Genomic DNA, 18,742 nt, shown 5'->3' with positions numbered 1-18,742 from the left:
AAAGAAATTTATGAAATTTTGCGGAATTTTAGAAATTATTTTTTATCACAAAATTGTTTTTTTTTGCAAGCATTTAAGAACTTTTATTTAAACATGGTTTTAAAAAAAAAGATTGCAAGGAAAATTCATTTCTTTGTTAATAATTTACCGTTTATTGAACATTTTCTAACGTTTTTTTTTTGTTCCGTAGATTTCATAAATTCGTCCGGAGCCATAATTATAAGGATATTCTTAATGATTTTTAGTTTTTTCAAGAATTTTCTCTTATTCTGTAGCATATTAACATTCAGAAAATTCTAAAAGTTAAGCATAATCTTTACCACCTCATTAGGAAATTATAGGTACTTCCGGAAGTTTCCGGATATGATATATCTCGTGAACTATTAGCTTGAATTATTTTTTTTTGTAAAAAATATATTTTCATGTATATTTCAAAGCAGTCATTCCACCTTTAATTTTTCCTCCTTTAACAATGTGGAAATTTTGGAAAAATTCCAAATCCTAATGAGAAAATACGGCCATTTTGGTGTTCCCTTGTCAAAATCCCAGGTCTCTGACGTCACTTGGTAGTAAAATGGGTGAGATGTTGAAAAAAATCATCTAACCCGTGGTTTCAAAAAAAATCCCATATAGTGTGGTACGTTTAGAATTGCAAGAAAAAAGAGATTCGGTTTAAGTGATCAGTGAGCGTTTTTACCAACACCTGCGGGTGATCACTGTAAAATAGAGAAATTACCAAACCAACTCTCTTTACGAACTTCCTCTTTTTACGTGCTCAAACCACATTAAGTTGTAACGACTTTGCTTCAACTGAGGCAACCAACAGTAGCACACTATGTCCGCCGGGGCGGAGCACTGACAAAAAGGGCACCCACCGCCATTAAGAGATGCAAGTGGGGACCCTATTTCGGGAGAGTGCCGCTACACTTTTAGGCGCCACTAGCGGCATGATTGAATCACCCGTTGCTGCGAATGCCTTTGTAGCGCCTCCATCTAGTCACCCTCTCAAGTCCACCCTTCCACCACCAGGTGCTGAAGCACCCCATGCCCCCTACACATGTCTCGATATTCTCACTGGACCACCACATGGGCATCATGATCCTGGCTATAAGATGTAAGTTATGTGTTTAAGTTTTTTTATTTTAAATTGTTAATTCGTTAAAGAATGTGTTGCAACTGTGATAAGATCATAAACCGAGATATTACTGTAAAGAGGCAAACATTGGAAGAAAATTTGCTAAAATATGCTCTAATTCTTAATTATTTAATTAATTTTTTTAATCTTAACAATTTTTTTTAATTCTTATATTAAACTTTTTTTTTTATAGTTTATCACCATCACTTAAACATGAAATACAAGATGACGGTTATGAAACAAGTGGCGGGGATGCAATGACGCCAAGGAATTTGCTACCACAGGCAAAATGTGAGAATAATTTAGCACCCCCAGAAGATCCATACAACTTTATCGATGATGATCTCAACCACATAATGACCTTCCCGCCACTCTATGGTACAACGCCGCAGGGATTTGCGCAAGATCCCCCACCTGCTGTTGCACCCATATGTAAAAAACGTGGACGAAAGAGGAAGTTACGCAATGAGGAAGATTTAATTCCAGGCACCACCATCCCAAAGGCACGGGAACGCAAGAAGCATGATAGATTTAATGGGATGCCAGAGGAAGAAGTCTCCAAGCGTACACTACCCGATCACCTCACCAACAATCTTGATATCATTATAGTGAGTACGGTCAACTACACGATCATTTTTTTTTCTTTTACATTTAGGTACCTTTAAGTCTCTGTTTTTTTCTAATTGTGTGAAAAAAACGATAAAAATCAGGAAAAAGTGGGTGTGGTTATCAACACTTTAGATTTTGTTTTGTTACAAATTGATCAGTTTGAAAATGATCGAAATACTACTAAAGGACGCTAACCTCAAAATTGTGATTTCTCCTTACCCTTTATGTTCTTTTTGTGCAATTTTTCTTCATTCAAACCACGTTAATTTTTCAAAATTATATTTATAGATAAATTATCATTTTCTTCATTGAATTCCCCTCTGAATTTCCACGAATTTATTCACTAATTTCAAGAAGTCTTTGAGAAAAAATGGCCGATTTCCCATTTGTGAACATAACTTAATTAATTTTTAAAATAAAATTAAAAAAAAACGGCTATTATATAAATTAATTTTTCAATTTATTCACAGATTGGCATAAACCCAGGGCTTTTTGCGGCCTACAAGGGACATCATTATGCCGGCCCGGGGAATCATTTCTGGAAATGTCTCTACCTGTCGGGTTTAACGCATGAGCAAATGACAGCAGAAGAAGACTACAAACTTCTCAAAATAGGCATTGGTTTTACAAATATGGTACAACGTGCCACAAAGGGATCTGCTGATCTAACACGAAAGGAAATTAAGGAGGGATGTAGGCTTTTACTTGAGAAATTACGTCGTTTTCGTCCAAAGATAGCAGTCTTCAATGGAAAGTTGATCTTTGAGGTTTTTTCTGGTAAAAAAGACTTTAATTTTGGACGACAACCCGACTGTATTGAAGGAACGAATACAGTACGTATTTAAAATTATTTTTTTTTTAATAAAAATCTATTAAATTAAATATATAATTTTTTTTGTTGCAGTATATGTGGGTAATGCCATCAAGCAGCGCGAGGTGCGCCCAGTTGCCACGAGCTGCTGACAAAGTGCCATTTTATGCTGCTCTCAAGAAGTTCCGTGACTTCCTCAATGGCCTCTCCCCAGAAGCGGATCTGGATGAGCAGGAGTTTGTGTTCAGTGATCCCAAGTACAAAGTGTGCTGTGAAAGCGAACCAAAAATTGACACAGACCCGCCAGATGGGGAAGTGAAGAAGAAGCGTGGTCGTCCGAAGAAACTACGTCCTGAGGATGCCCCCAAGGCGCCAGTGGTGAAGCGAACACCCGCAGATGGGACGAAAAAGAAACGTGGTCGTCCGAAGAAGCTGAAGGAGCCCGAACAGCAACAATTCTCATCACCACCACCCATTATGGAATCCCTGCATTCAATCTCCAAGACACCCCAAGCCTATCAATCACCCCAAAATTCCCAAACATTTTCACATTCAGACCTTTCGTCTGAAATTAGCGCCGCCATTTCATCGGACCTCGTTGATTCCCCGCCAACTGCATCGCCACCCGGGCCGCCGGACTTTGAACCGCCCACCGCCATGCCCACCGATGGTCACACGCCCGAGCTTCGTTACAGCCCCTTTACGCGTACCCCCTATGGGCAAGACGATCAGTGGCAACAAATTAGGGAGGTTAGTACTATCTTCTTTTTTTTTCTTCTTCTAGTTTTCATTTCAAATCTAATGCCTGAGGAAGAAGCTCTAATATATCTCCGATCTCCCATATATGTAAAAACAAAGATTGTGAATCAACAAGAATTTTTTTTTTCTAAATATTTTGTTGCAGCAACGTGACATGTACAAGGTACCAGATGTAACAACCAAAAGTCTATCTGGTTTGGAAAATTTAGTTGAGCAAATCCCAACAATGGGTGATGTGGAAGCACATCCGCATATGAATGGCCTCGATGAAGGGCGTGAGGAGCAAACAACATACTCATCGTGTCTCTATGACCGTAATGAATATGAATCGGTATTTCCGCCATACGGTTCCTACTTTCCCGATGCAGTCGAACCGACATCAACATACGGATACTCGAGTCAGTTCGAAGGCTACGCGTACTCGCAGCACTTTGCACAGCAACAGCAAATGCCTGTACCCAATTATGCGTACGCAACATATCCACCAACTTCGTATACACCTCAGTGTCCTACGCCTATGCCTCAACCCCTATCAGCCTATCGGTCGCACGCCTTCAAACCCGACCTTACGGGCTATAGTAGCTTCTGACACAGCTAGGGATCCTACTCTGTTACCGAACCACCTATCTACTAGAAGAGGACCTACTCACAAGAAGGCGTGTGCGTGCAGTGAAGAAAACACCCATCCTCCACTATATTAGATAAAGAAGAAGACTAAGAAAACGGTTGGAGTTCATTATTGAGAAGCAAGTTGAATTTAAACAAAAAAAAAATGACATGACAGCCTAGGAAGGTACAGTTTCTTGTTAAATTATATAGGTATGTATACCAAAAACAAAAAACGATACATTTTTACGTATCATAAATTATGTATGTTTGTGAATTTGTGTTTCTTTTTATTACAATATAAATATATTTGATTAAAACAAGAATTTAGTCAAACATGCAAAAAATGATTTGTAAACTACGTAATTAATCGTATCACGTTATACTTGTGACATTTAGATTTGTAGTAAATTACGAAGAAAAAAAAAGAAAAGAAATTATTGGCATCAATTTAGTGAAATTATTGAACAAATTAATGCGTGAAGTTTACTAAACATAAAAAAGTCGTTGGCAGCTAATGCCAATTGCAAAATCTTTTATTAATTTAAATTTATTTCACAGACTTTCCTTTGGAAATTTTAAACAAAAGAAATATCAACACGTTGTGGTTAAATCAAGATTAAATCAAGAAAAACATTTCTTTACTTCCAGAAAAAAATATTATAAGAAAAAAGTGAATAATAAAAGTTCACGCAATGTCAAGTATAATGATGATAATTTTGCTCAAAACCCTAAAAAATTGTGGAATAGTTTATGGTCTTTTTGTTTTCTTCTTAATAAGATACTGTAACTTCGTAGACATTACTTATATTAAAAAAGATTTAATAAAAAAACGAAGGCTCTAAAAGTTTTCTGTAATTTCTTGTTAATTTTATTTTTTCTTCTTCAAATTATTTATCAATTCAAAGGGCGCAATCACATTAAAAAAAACTAAATATCGATAAAGACAAACAGGGTAAGCAAAAAAAATGTAGAGAAACACATTTTCCGCAAAAGAAATACATAAAAGCGCGAAGAAGAAAGAGAGAGGAGTATAAATTGTATAAAAAAAAATGGAAGAAAAAACTTACAAGAAATTTTGTCGATACATTATTAACCCATGTTCTATTTTTTAGAGAAAAAGAAACTATATAAGATCACTAAAAAAAAACTTAAAAAAAATAATACTATGAGAGTGAAAATTCTCTCACTGTGTGAATGTGCAATTAAAAGAAAATTATAAGAAAATGAAAAATTGAAGACAGGGAGAGAAGAATAAGCAAAAACAAAAAAAAATCGAATATTGGTAAATGACACAACAAAGCGAAAAAAATGGAGTCTCAGAAGCATTTTTAATCACAAAATATTCACCCCATTTTTAAGGAAGGAAAGAACAACAAAAAATCTCTTTGACCGAATATACGTAATTTAAAAAATATAACATTCTACTATTCGCTTCTCTACTCTCAAGAAAAAAAAAGAAATTTATTGTGAAAATAAAAATAAACCACACTTAATAAAATACCTAAATTAAAAAAAAAAACTGATAACAGATTGAATTAACCATTAACAAATTAAGTAAATAAAAAAAATTGAAAAAATCACATAAGCGAAAAAAACTATTAAGTGAAATATAATATAATATAATTAGAAATACATTTTATCAATTTATAAATACTTTTAATGAAAAATCACTAATACAAGATATGAAAAAAAACCAGAAAGCGATTTTCTTTTTATCCTGTCGATGTTTTTTTTTTACTTCGTTTGGAGAATATTTTATTGCAGCAGAAGCTTAAATATTTACGTAAGTATGTTTTATGTACATGTTAAGTATTATTTGTTTTTTTTAGTGAGAATAAAATTGAACTTGGAAAATAAACATGCAGCTATTACCATATTTAAATTCTTTAAGAACACATCGGATATTTATTTACGTTTTTCATTAAACGATCATCGATGACAAAAGCAAACGGAAAATTTCTAGGTTAGCTAGAATTGAATCAAAGTAATTTTCTCTTCAAATAAATAAATTAGTTTTTATTAAAGGTAATTTTTTTATTTAAAGAATTAATTATTCTACATGAATTTTAATGACCACCCTTTGCAGCTAGATCGAAATTTTTTACTTTCTATTTACACAGTATGTATATAAATTGAAATTATTCAAGTTAAAGACAAAATGTCAGCTAAAAAGGAAACAAATGAAACGAATACACTTAAAAGAGTTTTTAAATACTGTTTAGATTTTTTTTCAAGCTAAAAATTCAACTATTCAGAGAAGTTTAATCCGAATTTGAACATTCTAGCGCTTTTTCCCGTAGATTTATCGTTAGAAACAACCACAAAAACCCAAATTTGTTTTGCAAGATGGCAGCCAATGGCGTATTATACCCACCTTTGTTTGCAGACATAGTTGAGATTATTTATTTTTAAATAAAACATGCCTCATTTTTTTTTTCTTAAGGGGGATCTCTTTTGAGAGCTGGTGAAATTAAATGTTTTTATTTTCTTGGGGTTTTTTTTTTAAATTGGCTTTCCCGTGTCGGCTACATTTAAAGACTTATTATTGAAGTGTAAGAAAATCACTTTTCGCCATCTTGTGATTTTCCTCAAAGCACAAAGGTAAGTTTTTTTCAGGATCTACTGGATGGATTTTGATGGGGTAAAAGGCAAATGAAAGAGGAAACATCAACGAAGAATGTACCGGAACGAATTTTTGAATTTCAACTCAGAAGCTGAGAAAAGGCAATAAGATTTTACTACTTTTCTCAGCTTCTGGGTTGAAATTCAAAAATCCGTTCCGGTACATTCTTTGTTGATGCTTCCTCTTTCATTTGCCTTTTACCCCATCAAAATCCATCCAGTAGATCATGAGAAAAACCTACCTTTGTGTTTCAGGGCAGTTCTGTGGAAAAGTCAAAATTTTTCTCAAGAGACCCCCCTTAAAGAGAAGTAGAAAAGAAAAACCGGAAAGAGAGAAAAAAAGAGTTGATAGTGTATCTGGTTGTGCTATTACATTAACTTTAATAAGTAATTATTTATGTATATAAATATTGCGTTCGAACTATTACAAGTTAGAAAGGGGAGGAGGTGTGTGTGTTCGAGGAGAATGAGCCCTAAGTGTGGGGTTGAGTGCGCTGCTGGTAGACTGGATGAGGTCCCCGCTGTGGTGCCCCATTGTTCCTTGGTGCAGCAGCCGATCGCTTTATTGTACGGTCCTCGTATCGAGTCCCACTTTGAGATGCCATAGGCCGATTTAGTGTGCTATTGGCGTTGTTGGGTGAATTGGGTGTTGCATTGCGTGCAGCAATTGTCTTTGTCACAAAGTCCTGCTCTCGCCATCCATGCTTCTTGTACACATCCCTCAACTCCTGATGCTGCCACATTGTAAAGAGAACTTGTCCGGTGAATTTGGTGACACGCGGTGTGTACTTTTGACGTTGACGCGTAATATTCATGAGACGTTCCACACCACCAGCATCCAGGAGTGAACGACTGAATTCGGCATTCTTCTTTATTACTTCATTGAGGGTGGCAAGAACAGCTGCAATGGTATCATCGGAAGTCCCTTGGTCATGCTGTGGATTACCCGATGGGAGTTTCTGCACTAAATCCCTCATTGCATACTTCCCAATTAATTCCTTATTGCGCTGATCAATTGCCAAATTCCTCAGGGCTGTGGCAACAGCACAAACAACCCGATCAACTTCCATTCGTAGCAATTCCACCAGAATCGGGAGACCCTTCTCCTTGCGTACAGCTGCCCGTATCTCAATACTTGGTTGCCAATAGCATGCAGCTAAATTCTGTAGTGCCCCAGCAGCTGCTTCCAATGTTTCGGGATTGGAGCAACTCTGCAACAGTGTCAAATACGACTGCACAACATCAGGTTGCCACAGCAATTCGTATCCCTTTACCGCATCACTTCGTGATGAAACAGTACGTGTTGTGAGTGTGGCAGTTGCACCCTTCTCGGTGCCTGTATCCTTCTTCTTGCGACTCGCCCCGAAACAACCGAGATTTTGATCAGTTGTCTTTGCTGAGGCGCTACTTCGTGTACCAAGTGTTGGTAATGGATGGTGGTCATAATTTGGATCCTCAACTTCCTATAATTGATAAAAAAAGAATTTTACTTCTTTTCTCCTTAAAAAAAATGTAAAGAAGAACTAACCTGACAACGGTATGAAAGATTCCTGAGGATGCAAACGCAATTCTCAACAATCTTATTCCCAATGTTGGATTTATCGATGGCCGTACGGATAACGTGCAATAGTGAATCAACTAATCCCTCGCATTCACGTAACTTTGTACGTGCATATTCCCCAGCTGAACTAACATTTCGCAATACGCCACTTGCATTGCGAAAAACAGTTGACCAGCACGTTTCACCGGGATTCACTGTATCCCATCCACTGTGTGGAATGATTACGAATGTTACAATTACACCCACACCTTCATCAATGATGGAACGTTTGAGATCTTCGCATGAAGACATATTCCATATTACACCTGTTACAAGTTCCTTCACTTCACTCTCATTTGTACGCCGTAGTAGAGCTATTAGGGCACCAATACCACCCGCAGTCTTTATAGCTCGCTTATTTTCGTCATTTTGTCGTCCATATGAGAGATTTCGCAATGCTCCGCATGCATTTCTGAAATAAACAAAAAGTAATATTTAAAAAAAACCGTTTAAATTTGAATTTCTCTAAATTTTATAGATATGCGACAAACTTTAGGCTGAACTATTAAATCTTAGTTGGCTTTGAAAATATTGCGGCGTCATATTTAAGTGATTAAAATCGTTAAAAACTAGTATAAATTAATTGTTATAAGTAGCCAAAACACTAAAAGAGTAAGAATAATAATCAAATTTTTATTTGCAGGAAAAGCATCGAAGGAAACGAGTCAAAATTAAGCGGAAAAGTTTGTGTGAAAAAGATGCAAAATTGAGGTTAAGAAAATTTCCCTTATGGGAGAAAATTTCATCAGCTGACAAATCGTCACATCTTAGTAATTAACCTCACCTTCTTGTTGGTGTTTGGGCTTGCGTGTCTTGTTTGAAACTAAATGGCTATACCAACCAAGCATTTTACAATTTTGGACAAGCTTTAGCTAGAGGTCAGACTAAGAAGGTTCCGGTATTCCACAGTTGGGAGGTGGTTAATGAATTAATATTTCCTTTAGTAGAAGTGGCAAAGTCATTCAATATGGGACGAGTTTATATTCTCTTTAGGAAACCAAAGATGCCAAAGAAGAAGCAAATCATTGCTTGTCGCTACTTTTGTCGTATAAACCCAAAACTTTTGAGAGTAATTACCTGTAAACATCGCCATTTTCATGCTCAAGCAATGCAACAAGGGGTGGAATACCACCCAATGTACGTGTTCTTTGCTTATTCGGATCATCCATATAGCAAAGATGCTGTAGATAGGCAGCTGCATTGGCCTTAACAACTGCACTTGCATTGCCAAGAAATCCAATAACTTCCGTGAGATTTGGATCACGCCATCTCACACGTCGTGCTTCGTCGTCTAATCCAGCACTGGGTGAAGCAGCTTCACCAGCTAGCATTGCATGCCCATGTACTGAGAGTGCTGATAAATGCTGCTGTAATTCTTCTTCCGTATTATAGAGACGATTTGCCGATGGACCATTGCGTCCTTCATCGGACTGAGGGTCATATGCCAGCTGCCGATTTGTCACATATGGCCCTGAAACGTATCCATATGCTAGCTGTGCATCGTAGTCTGGTATATCATTGAATTGAGTCTAAATAAATCAAAAGAAAAGATGTTGATTAAAAAAAAATCATTTAAAAAGAAACTTGTAAATTAACTTACATGCTGTGTCTGTAAGTAGCCACCAGCTGCTTCATCAGTTGGTGGCATTTGCGAAGGTGAGGCAGATTGGTCGCTTGGACTCGGTGGCGTACGAGATGAAGCTTCCGTGTCACCAACGCCTGGAAATGTAAGATGGGCCTCTGGGGCATTGGCATACTGTGGCGCATAGGCATCATAGTCGGGATAATGTGCATGATAGGCTACCCCATCATTTCCCTGTCCAGTTGAACAACCGTGCACGTAAATATGGTGTGGCTGTTCCATATGATTGTACTGCACGTATTGTGATCTGATTGAATGATAAAATAGTAAATGAAAATGCTCCTTCTAAAATTAGATAAGAAATCAAAAGAAATCGTATATTTACCTGGGAAAGAGGCCTAGTGGCATTGTAACATAATCCACAGATGGCTCATCGGTGTCCCCTAGTGATTGAACGTCGAGTGGCATGGAGACGTAGTCGAGACCCGAAGTATTGGGTAAATGCTTAACTTCACGAACTACTTTCGTTACTGTTGTAACCTGCTGCGTTGTACCACCTTTATGGTGATGTCGCCCTAATAAGTTCTCATCGTCCGCCAGCAGGGAGAGGTGGGATGAATTTGGGGAATGTTCAGAATGGCCGTTACTGTGGTTATGTCCGTGGAATGTTGTACCACTTTTTGCGTCCGTCTGGCGGATCCTGCAAAGTTTTTTCTCATTTCATTATATTTCTAACCCTTTTTAACGAATTTTTTCTGAGATTAAGTGAAAAGAATCTTCTGCAATCTTTGGTTGATTTTTAAGTAATATCTCATGTTGGTGACAAAAAGCAAGCCAATGAAATTTATGAGGCAAACCCAAAGACTGGGTAGAAGATTCCATCCCAAAAAACATGCTAAATTCTTTACTTAAACTTACTTGTATTGCTGCATGTCCCCGCCAATCTTTTTTTGCAGCATATACCCACCTGGAATCTAAGCTTTGTTTTTTTTCTTTTCTTTTTGTGTGCGTGTGTATGAGTTTCTCCGCGCACCTAACAATCCAACAATTCTAAATTTATTGAAGCATTGAAAAGGGAAAAATAATTTAAAATTAATTACAAATTAACTAAAATTAAAACGGATATTTTTAATAAATAAAAATTCATCATAGTAAGCGAGTTGTGACTTTTCGAAAACTAAGAATTTATTCTTCATCAGGCTTCAAACAGCGTTACATATTTAGCAAAAAAATCCAATAAAATTAATATTTTATCAATAGGTATGTATATGAATTTATTAATAAGACTCTTGCTATCAAATCAAGTCAGATATGTTAAATAAATAATTTCAAACTCTCAAGTAGAAAAATTTATCACAAATGCATTATACTTTAAATTCTCCGTGATAAGAGAAAATGTATTTTTAATTCGCAAAGGCATTATAAGGCATGTTACCTTACATTATATATGTACATGAATGTAGGTATGTATAGCCGGATCTTGAAGAATGTCAAAAATATTACCTATACCAAAATCAATTTTTTTGTTATGTATAACACTGAGAGAATAAATTCGATCAAATAAGAACATTTTGAAAGGTGTGTCTTCTTCATGTTTTGCACCAAAAAAAATTCTAATCATGAATTAATTGAAGACAATTTCTATCAATGATACATATAGTTGTGTTATGATACGGCAGTACACAATACTATGTATATTTGTACACAGTTGCTTGTTATAAATTATTCGGGAAAAGAAGATGAAGAAAAAAAAAGAAGTATTAATTACCAAGATCCGTGAAATTAGACGTATGATGGGCACTGGTGAATTGTTTTTTCTTTTCTTTTAGAACTTCAAAAGTGCCCCAAAGGCCATCATAGGGCCGTTCTTTCTGACTAGAGTAGCCCGATCCTCTCTAAATGACTGCTTCTTGTACGTCTGTGAGCTGAAATTTTTTTTTAGGTGAAAGTATGAGGAGTCAGAGTATGGTGGAGAAGCACCGAAGATATTCCTTTTGTACCTTTCTTTTGCATTCGAGCATACAATGCCAACAACTATAAAGTAAATTCACAATTTCCTATTGTGCACTGATAAATGCAATTTAATAGAAACTAAGAGAAACTCTTGGAAATTACACACCAAGCAAATAAAACCCCAGCTAGACAACTTTTGTTCACACCCAAACGGGAGGCAATCGAAACATTCTTCTACTCGGCTCAACTTCGTGCTCTTGCTCTCATCTCTTATGGGCGATGCAATGGTGAATTTTTTGACACAAGTTATTGGCAAGAGAAATTTTTGAATGTTAAGAGAATAAATTTTTTTTATAGGTCTCATCTTGAAATTTTAAAAGAAAAGTTTGGTTCTTAAATATTATTCTTGTCTTCAATAATTTCAATAAAAAAGGAATATTTTCCAAATACGAGATTAGAATTAAAACTTCGGATAAATTCTCTTTACATATAGAACCCATTTAGGGAAAAAAATTAACAGAGAATTTTAATAGCTGATGAGTCAAAGTTTTAGCCTTCGAAACGTTACATTAACAATATTTTGAATAAGAAGAAAAAGGAAAAAGGCGGAAAAGCGATTTTCTAAACCCTCCTAAAAAATTTCTTAAGCAGATAAATAAGTATTCACAAAAATTGAATTAATACAAAAATATTGCGTCTAGCGCATACTTACCACATATCGATTTCGTCTAGAAATCAGCAGAAAATCGCTACACAGTATACACGCACTTTCACTTCACATTTTTGACTTTTCAAAATTAATTTTTGTTATGGATCTAAAGAACAAAAAAATACATAAAGCAAATAGAATGTTCAGTTTATACTCGGTTAGAACTTTTCAATTTCTAAAGTTTTTTTTTTAAATAAAATTATTCTATAAAAGTTGCATGAATTTTTAATTATTCCGCATAAAAGAATAAAACGAATAAAATAAATATTCGGTACGATGGTATGTGGTGTGTTGTGTGCGGCAGAATGTTTGAACCGGTTGTACCTCGTATATGTAGTTTTGGTGAGGTCACCAACTTTTGACACGCGCATGACATTTTGCTGCAAAAGAGTGTCAAGTCTCGTAATGGCGACGCTCAAGTGAGTGGGAAGCGCTAAAGAAAAACAGTGTTTAGGAACCCAAAGAAAGACTCAAAAACATCTGTTTGAAGGCAGAGGGACACCAAAAGGGTGATATATCACCTACTGGTGAAACAGAGAGCAACCACAGCTCCAAAAGGTAATTACCAACTGCAAGAGTGGTCAATTAAACTCCACCTGAAAGGTATTCCCGTCCAACGGAGAAAGCACCTCTCTCAAAAAAAAAATATCTACCTACTCCTTTTTCCTGTGCAGGATCTCAAGCATTTTAGTTGGGAGGAAACACAGCTGCAGGGGTAACAGAGAGGGAAGAAGGCCCCAAAAGGAGTTTCCATTTTAAGAGAATATTTAGGCTATACCACGAATATACCCAAGGTAAGACGAAAATTATATTTGCAATTTAATCATTTTACTGTGAATTTTTTTTTTGAGTGTATGGTGACGTCTCGCCCAAAATTTTTAAAGGTTCCTACTTAGAAGGTTCTTAGTATAAGGATTAAGGGAACTTCTTAGAAATGAGTGTTCAGTATAGAATGTAGAAAAAAGAATGTTCTCAAAAGAGTCGTAAAAGATTTTTTTTTAAATAAAAGACCTTTTTGCGAATTCTTTAATATTTGTGAAGTAATTAAAAATTTATTTATCAAAAATATAAACTTTAATTAACACGCAATAAAATAATCTTTAATCAACAATAAAATTTATTTCATTCTTAGAACATTTTTTTTTGCTTATTCTCAAGAAGTTCAACAAATTGCAAGCTTGCAGTAAGATGTTTAGAATGCGTCCAGACAAAACATTACATTGCATCTTTTTAAAACATTTTTGATAAAGAATCTTTATACAGCAAAATATTCTTACAACAAAGAAATTGCAAAAAAAAATTAAAATTTCTTTTATTATCTTTAAAGTCTGTATTGTAAAGTTTTTATTAGTTTTACCGTTAATCAATATTTAATATACTTAAAACACAAATTAATTAATTATGATTAGAAGGAAGTAATGCTCAATTTGTTTCTCTTGTCTCTGCTACGAGCAATCGAAGTAAAAAGATTTTCCCGATATTTAAGAAAAATTCTTCAATGAATCTCTTCTAAGCTAAATCCCAATTCTAAGCAGAACCAGCGGATTAATCCTAAAACGAATTAGTTTGAAAAGAAATTATTTTTCTTGCAGAGCCGCCACTGCATCCCCACTCGATCAACAACCACTGTGATACGCAACACACACATTTTCTCGCCTAGTTTGTAGTTTAGCAACATTTTGATCGTTTTGTCAGTGAATGAGACTGTGAAGGGGATGTCTGAGAGCGTCTCGGATGTTGGGGCCGAGGACGCGGATTGTATGGCACCGGACGTGGAATCGGATAGTGGTAGTGATGCCCCAAAGGGACATCATATTCGGTACACGCTTGAGGAGCTAATGACTTTGGGGGAACTCCCGTTATCACGGCGACGCCCTGAATGCTACGATGACACACCACCCCCTAGTAATGCTATCCGTATCCCATGGCGTAGACCGGCGGATCCACCGCGTCCGGAAGATGACAAACTTACGCGCTTGGATAAGCGTAGAGAACGTGTACGGAAGTTTCAGGTTAGCTAAGACTTCAAGAAAAAAGCCTCTTTTGCCTATAATTTTTAATAAACTTCTTATTCTTTGTAGGAGATTGTACTGTCACCACAGCGACGATCCTTCAACATGGGATGCCACATGCCACCACCACCATCCCAACCAGCAGCTCCCCTGGTGCCGGCATTTGGACGCGATAGGGATGGTGGACGTGATCGAAGAATTGGAAGCGGGAGAATTGTGACGAGGGATGTGTCATGGGACTACAAACCACCCGATAGTAGTGAGACAGAGAGTAGCTATTCCTACCGAAATGGGGCACCAACATACATGCCACCACGTCCTGAGCGAGATAGCAGTGCCACCAGAGATGAGTGGATGGAACGAAGACCTTTCCCACAGAGGAATTCCACAAGGTAAGGAGCTTCTTTGACCTCTCCTAATGAGGCATTAAGAAGTTTTTGTGTTGATTAAGTAGAATTTTGAGTAGTTTTCTAACCTTTTTTTGTGTTGTTTTCTTTGTCCGAAAGTCCGGGAACTTCTCGATTGTTTGCTCTCAGGAACTTCTTTTTTTTTGCACAAATTTTGATCCACAAACTTTTGCACAGAAAACTATTCTTAAAACACTTGAGCAACATTTTAGCTTACTTTTATGAGGAAACTCTAGAGATTTTCACGTGAAAAAGGTGTGAAAAACAAGGGAAAAAAACACTCGAGTTTGCCTAATGTCGTCTGAGACTTATTTTGAAAAATACTGCAGATGGCGCTTCGATCGCAAAGTGGATTAATCTGCCCGTATTTCATGAATGACATGAATGAATGAAACCGGATTTCATTCATAAAAAAATGTAAACAAAAACACAACTATGAATGGAAATGAATGAGTATTGCGTTTAGCATAAGTTTTGTTGCATTTTCTTCTGCTTTTATTGTATTTAAAAGGGAAAAACGTCTTGATAAAGTAAATTATGATTATTTTCAATGAAAATTAAGTTTGCTAAATATTTTTTGCACATTTTTTGCAGCTCATTTGATTCAAATAGAGGCCGTGGTGGAGCCGTTCGGCGTGGCTATCGTGACTTTGAGGCAGAACCCGAATGGTTTAGCTCTGGGCCAACATCCCAATTTGACACAATTGAACTCAAGGGCTTCGAAGAAGCTGCCCAAGCATCTGAAGAACAACAACCGCAACAGCCACAAGCACCATCACAACCTCCTCAGGAGGAGGTTGAAGTGAAAACGGAAGAGGCACCAACAAAAGCAGCAACTCCACCACCCGATACCAATAATAATGCTCCAGCGGAAAAGGATGTAGCACGAGAATTTAACTTTGATGAATATTTCCATTTGGATGCGGACTTTCTCAGTGATCACACACGTCCCCCAGATGGGGCTGGTTCGCGTTTCAGTCAATGGTTTTCACGTCGAAGTCCCGATGCAATGCCACAGGCTGTTGCAGCAGCTGATGTCTTTGACAGTCGTCGCTCATCAATCATTGATGAGCTGGAAAATATCATGAATGGTGAGTTTTGTCTTTTTTCCTTTTGATCCTTCAAATGTCTGCATAATTTTTTTTTTATTCCTCTTTAGACTCTCTGAGCCCTGAACCATCAGATGGGAATTCCAACAAGTACTTCACACCAATTTCCCCAGCAAATGGTGGTGGTGAAGTGCCAAAGAGTGTGATGGATTTTCTGCATACAGCTAATATGGGATCTACCACTGGACTCCCACCGGGTCCACCGCCCGTTAAGCACAACCCCCAGAAGATTCTCAATGTCAAAGAAATCGAAGCATCAATGCGTGAGTGTGGCTTCCCCGAGAGACCACCACAACCACCACCACAGGGGCGACCACCGCAGCGCCCTCCTATGCGCTTTGAGGCAGCACCAGCACAACCCAAGGAGAAGCCCGAAATGGATGTTTTCCGGAAGTTTGTGGCAAATATGCCAAATGAGCAATTGGTGGGTGGAAAGGGACCCCCAGCACCACCGCCGGATGATAAAGCCAAAAAACAATTCAATGCTGGGCCACGTGGAGGCCGAACCACGGCATCCACGTACTTGGAATTGGTTCAGAAGGTCATCTATCACGGGGCTACACAAACCAATCGCCAGGAGTTGCTCAATACACCGGAGGCTAGGGAATTCCTCAGGGGTAAAGCTGTGCAATTTAATTATTTTTTCTTCTATAAACAAAATTATTAAATTTTCTTCTTTTCTCTTGTGGTTAATAAAGGCCTAGTTCGCGGTGAGCTGTCAATTCACAATTTGCTACGGCATCTACGTGTGGCAATGCCGGGGCGTGAACAGGAGATTATTGTTGCTGTATTGTGGCACTTTGATAAGACATCCCGTGCTGAGGTAGCTGCTCAATTGATGCAACAACCACCACCACCACCACGTCCCATAATACAGCAACAACAGCCACATTCACCAAATCTCGCGCCAGATCCAGCACCGCATTTGACTGTTTTTCCCGCCGCTACGCAACCACCACCAACTGGGGTTGCACCCAAGCTCTCAGTATCCCCACTGCCCAATGGTGAGTATCAATTGCTTATGTGCATGCCCTATATATTGTTTTGTGCAACTCCCTCATCTCTTTCCCCATCTCAAAATGACTGTGTCCACTAAACGCGCTCCACCCATACATAAAACTAACACTCTGCCCCCGTTTAGCAGCCACTCTCGGTAATCCCGGCGCCGGAAATAGCCCCATGACTCTACATATCCCAGGTATTTTTGGATACTTTGTGAAAACTGACTGTGACGATCTCCCTTCCCACTCACAAAAGGCCAAAGGAGCTGTTTCTTCTTCTTCTTTTTATTCTTCAAGAAATTCCTTCACTTTTAAATTATTTTCTTTTAATTCAGCTCCCTTTGCCTTTTTGCGAGTTCCCAATTAAATATAAAACTTATTTTCTTTGTTATTAATATCATTTTATTCCTGCTACATAGAATCTAATGCAATTTATTTTCTTTCTATATATTCCTTCTCCGCTATTCAGCTATGCCCCAACGTATTCCATCTCCACGTGAACTACAATTCCACACGCAATCCATCATGCAGAATGCATTGATACGGAAGAAGTTGGAGGAGCAACTTGAGAATTATCGGAAACGCCAGGAGATGGCACAGCAGCAAATGGCACCTGAGCAGGCATCCCCCGCGAGGCGACTCAAGCCTCAACATCAAGCAGCACCATCGCCAACACCACTTGCATTCACACCTACCTCTGTGTTGCGCAAAATGACTGCTGATAAGGATATGGAGCCGCCACAGGTTAAGGATACAGGTGAGTCTGAATGAGAGAGAATCTCATTTTTTATTCTTGTTAATTTTAGAAAATTCTGTCTCACGGTCCCCAAAGTTAAATTAACAATTTAACAAGAGAATCTTTTCAATTTCCAATAATAAAAAATAAGTAAATAAAATGATTTTCTTTCTATATAGCTCGAATGGTAGCACCATCAGTGCAAGTGCCAAAGGGACGAGCCATCGTGAAGGGTGGACAGCAGATGATGTATGCATCGAATATTGAAATGCAACAGATGCAGCAGTACCAGGCACAGCAGCAGCAGCAACAGCAACAGCGTCCACGTGCCACACCACCAATTCCACCACAAATGGGCATGGCACCGGGTGGTGGGGCTTTTGCGAATTTTGCACAGCAGCATTTTATGCAGCAACAACGCCCCCAGAGGCCACCACGGCATCAATTTGATTTTATGCGTGCTGCCCCACGACCACCGGGTGACATTCATCCACGTCCACGGGATGATCAGCAGCAGCCGCCACATGCTTTCTGTCCCTTCCCCGGGGATCAGAGATCAATGCTAAACTTTGGACGTGATGGCAATATGTCCCCAACGAGTAATCAACTGGCACGATGGTTCTCCCCGGAACTATTGGCACAAGCTTCCGCTGGGAAATTGCCATCTCTTGGCGTTGGGCAAGCACTCAGTCTCGAGGAGTTCGAGAGAAATATCCAACATTCCTCTACGACGGTTCACAATTAGCCACCCCCCTCCCTCCCGACCCTTCTCAAACACAAATACCCCCCCCCCCACATCATTCTCTGTGGTCTTCACATGTCCCTCAATGTGACCTCCCCTTCTCCCCCATTCAATAATATAAAACAAAAGAAAGAAAATGTATAATGAGGACAAGTCAGCGAGACTTTGAATGAAAAAAAAAAGGAAAATGAAATGAAATGGAAAAGAAGCTACCAGAAGAAAATCTCGCTGAGAAAATCAACGTGAATTTGTCTTTAAACAAAAAAAAATAAAATGAAATATTATTTTCATGTGTGTCTGAAGGGAGAAAATGTACGATGAATAAATTATTTCTCAGCTGCAAAAA

General features: G+C 37.8%; 3 protein-coding genes across 5 annotated transcripts; 2 read left to right on the top strand and 1 right to left on the bottom strand.

Annotated features, from left to right (window-relative positions):
• The first annotated feature begins 528 nt into the window (after positions 1-528).
• Positions 529-5,623, top strand: LOC129793901 (uncharacterized). Its single transcript, XM_055834394.1, has 5 exons — positions 529-1,114; positions 1,329-1,743; positions 2,215-2,577; positions 2,649-3,305; positions 3,460-5,623. The coding sequence occupies exons 1-5, from the start codon at positions 888-890 to the stop codon at positions 3,901-3,903; spliced, it is 2,106 nt and encodes a 701-aa protein (XP_055690369.1). The 5' UTR covers positions 529-887; the 3' UTR covers positions 3,904-5,623.
• Positions 5,624-6,901: 1,278 nt separating this feature from the next.
• LOC129793897 (catenin delta-2) lies at positions 6,902-11,961 on the bottom strand. 2 transcript variants are annotated; one of them, XM_055834389.1, is made up of 8 exons: positions 11,728-11,961; positions 11,496-11,652; positions 10,646-10,777; positions 10,113-10,427; positions 9,746-10,034; positions 9,223-9,674; positions 8,074-8,557; positions 6,902-8,008 (listed from the first exon to the last, which is right to left on the bottom strand). In XM_055834389.1, exons 3-8 carry the CDS (start codon positions 10,684-10,686, stop codon positions 7,019-7,021), a joined length of 2,571 nt encoding a protein of 856 aa, XP_055690364.1. In that variant the 5' UTR covers positions 10,687-10,777; positions 11,496-11,652; positions 11,728-11,961; the 3' UTR covers positions 6,902-7,018. The 2 variants fall into 2 exon arrangements, with proteins under 2 accessions (XP_055690364.1, XP_055690365.1); XM_055834390.1 differs by lacking the exon at positions 11,728-11,961 and having other exon boundaries at positions 11,496-11,721.
• A 798-nt stretch (positions 11,962-12,759) lies between these two features.
• Positions 12,760-18,742, top strand: LOC129793880 (eukaryotic translation initiation factor 4E transporter-like). 2 transcript variants are annotated; one of them, XM_055834347.1, is made up of 9 exons: positions 12,760-12,947; positions 13,064-13,183; positions 13,982-14,401; positions 14,471-14,793; positions 15,403-15,899; positions 15,968-16,534; positions 16,616-16,921; positions 17,388-17,675; positions 17,834-18,742. In XM_055834347.1, exons 3-9 carry the CDS (start codon positions 14,105-14,107, stop codon positions 18,397-18,399), a joined length of 2,844 nt encoding a protein of 947 aa, XP_055690322.1. In that variant the 5' UTR covers positions 12,760-12,947; positions 13,064-13,183; positions 13,982-14,104; the 3' UTR covers positions 18,400-18,742. The 2 variants fall into 2 exon arrangements, with proteins under 2 accessions (XP_055690322.1, XP_055690323.1); XM_055834348.1 differs by having other exon boundaries at positions 12,765-12,992.

The sequence above is a fragment of the Lutzomyia longipalpis genome, chromosome 3 (genome assembly GCF_024334085.1).
Source record: "Lutzomyia longipalpis isolate SR_M1_2022 chromosome 3, ASM2433408v1".
NCBI lineage: Eukaryota > Metazoa > Arthropoda > Insecta > Diptera > Psychodidae > Lutzomyia > Lutzomyia longipalpis.
The sequence above is the reverse complement of the archived record's forward strand: the minus strand, read 5'-3'. Positions and strand labels throughout refer to the sequence as shown.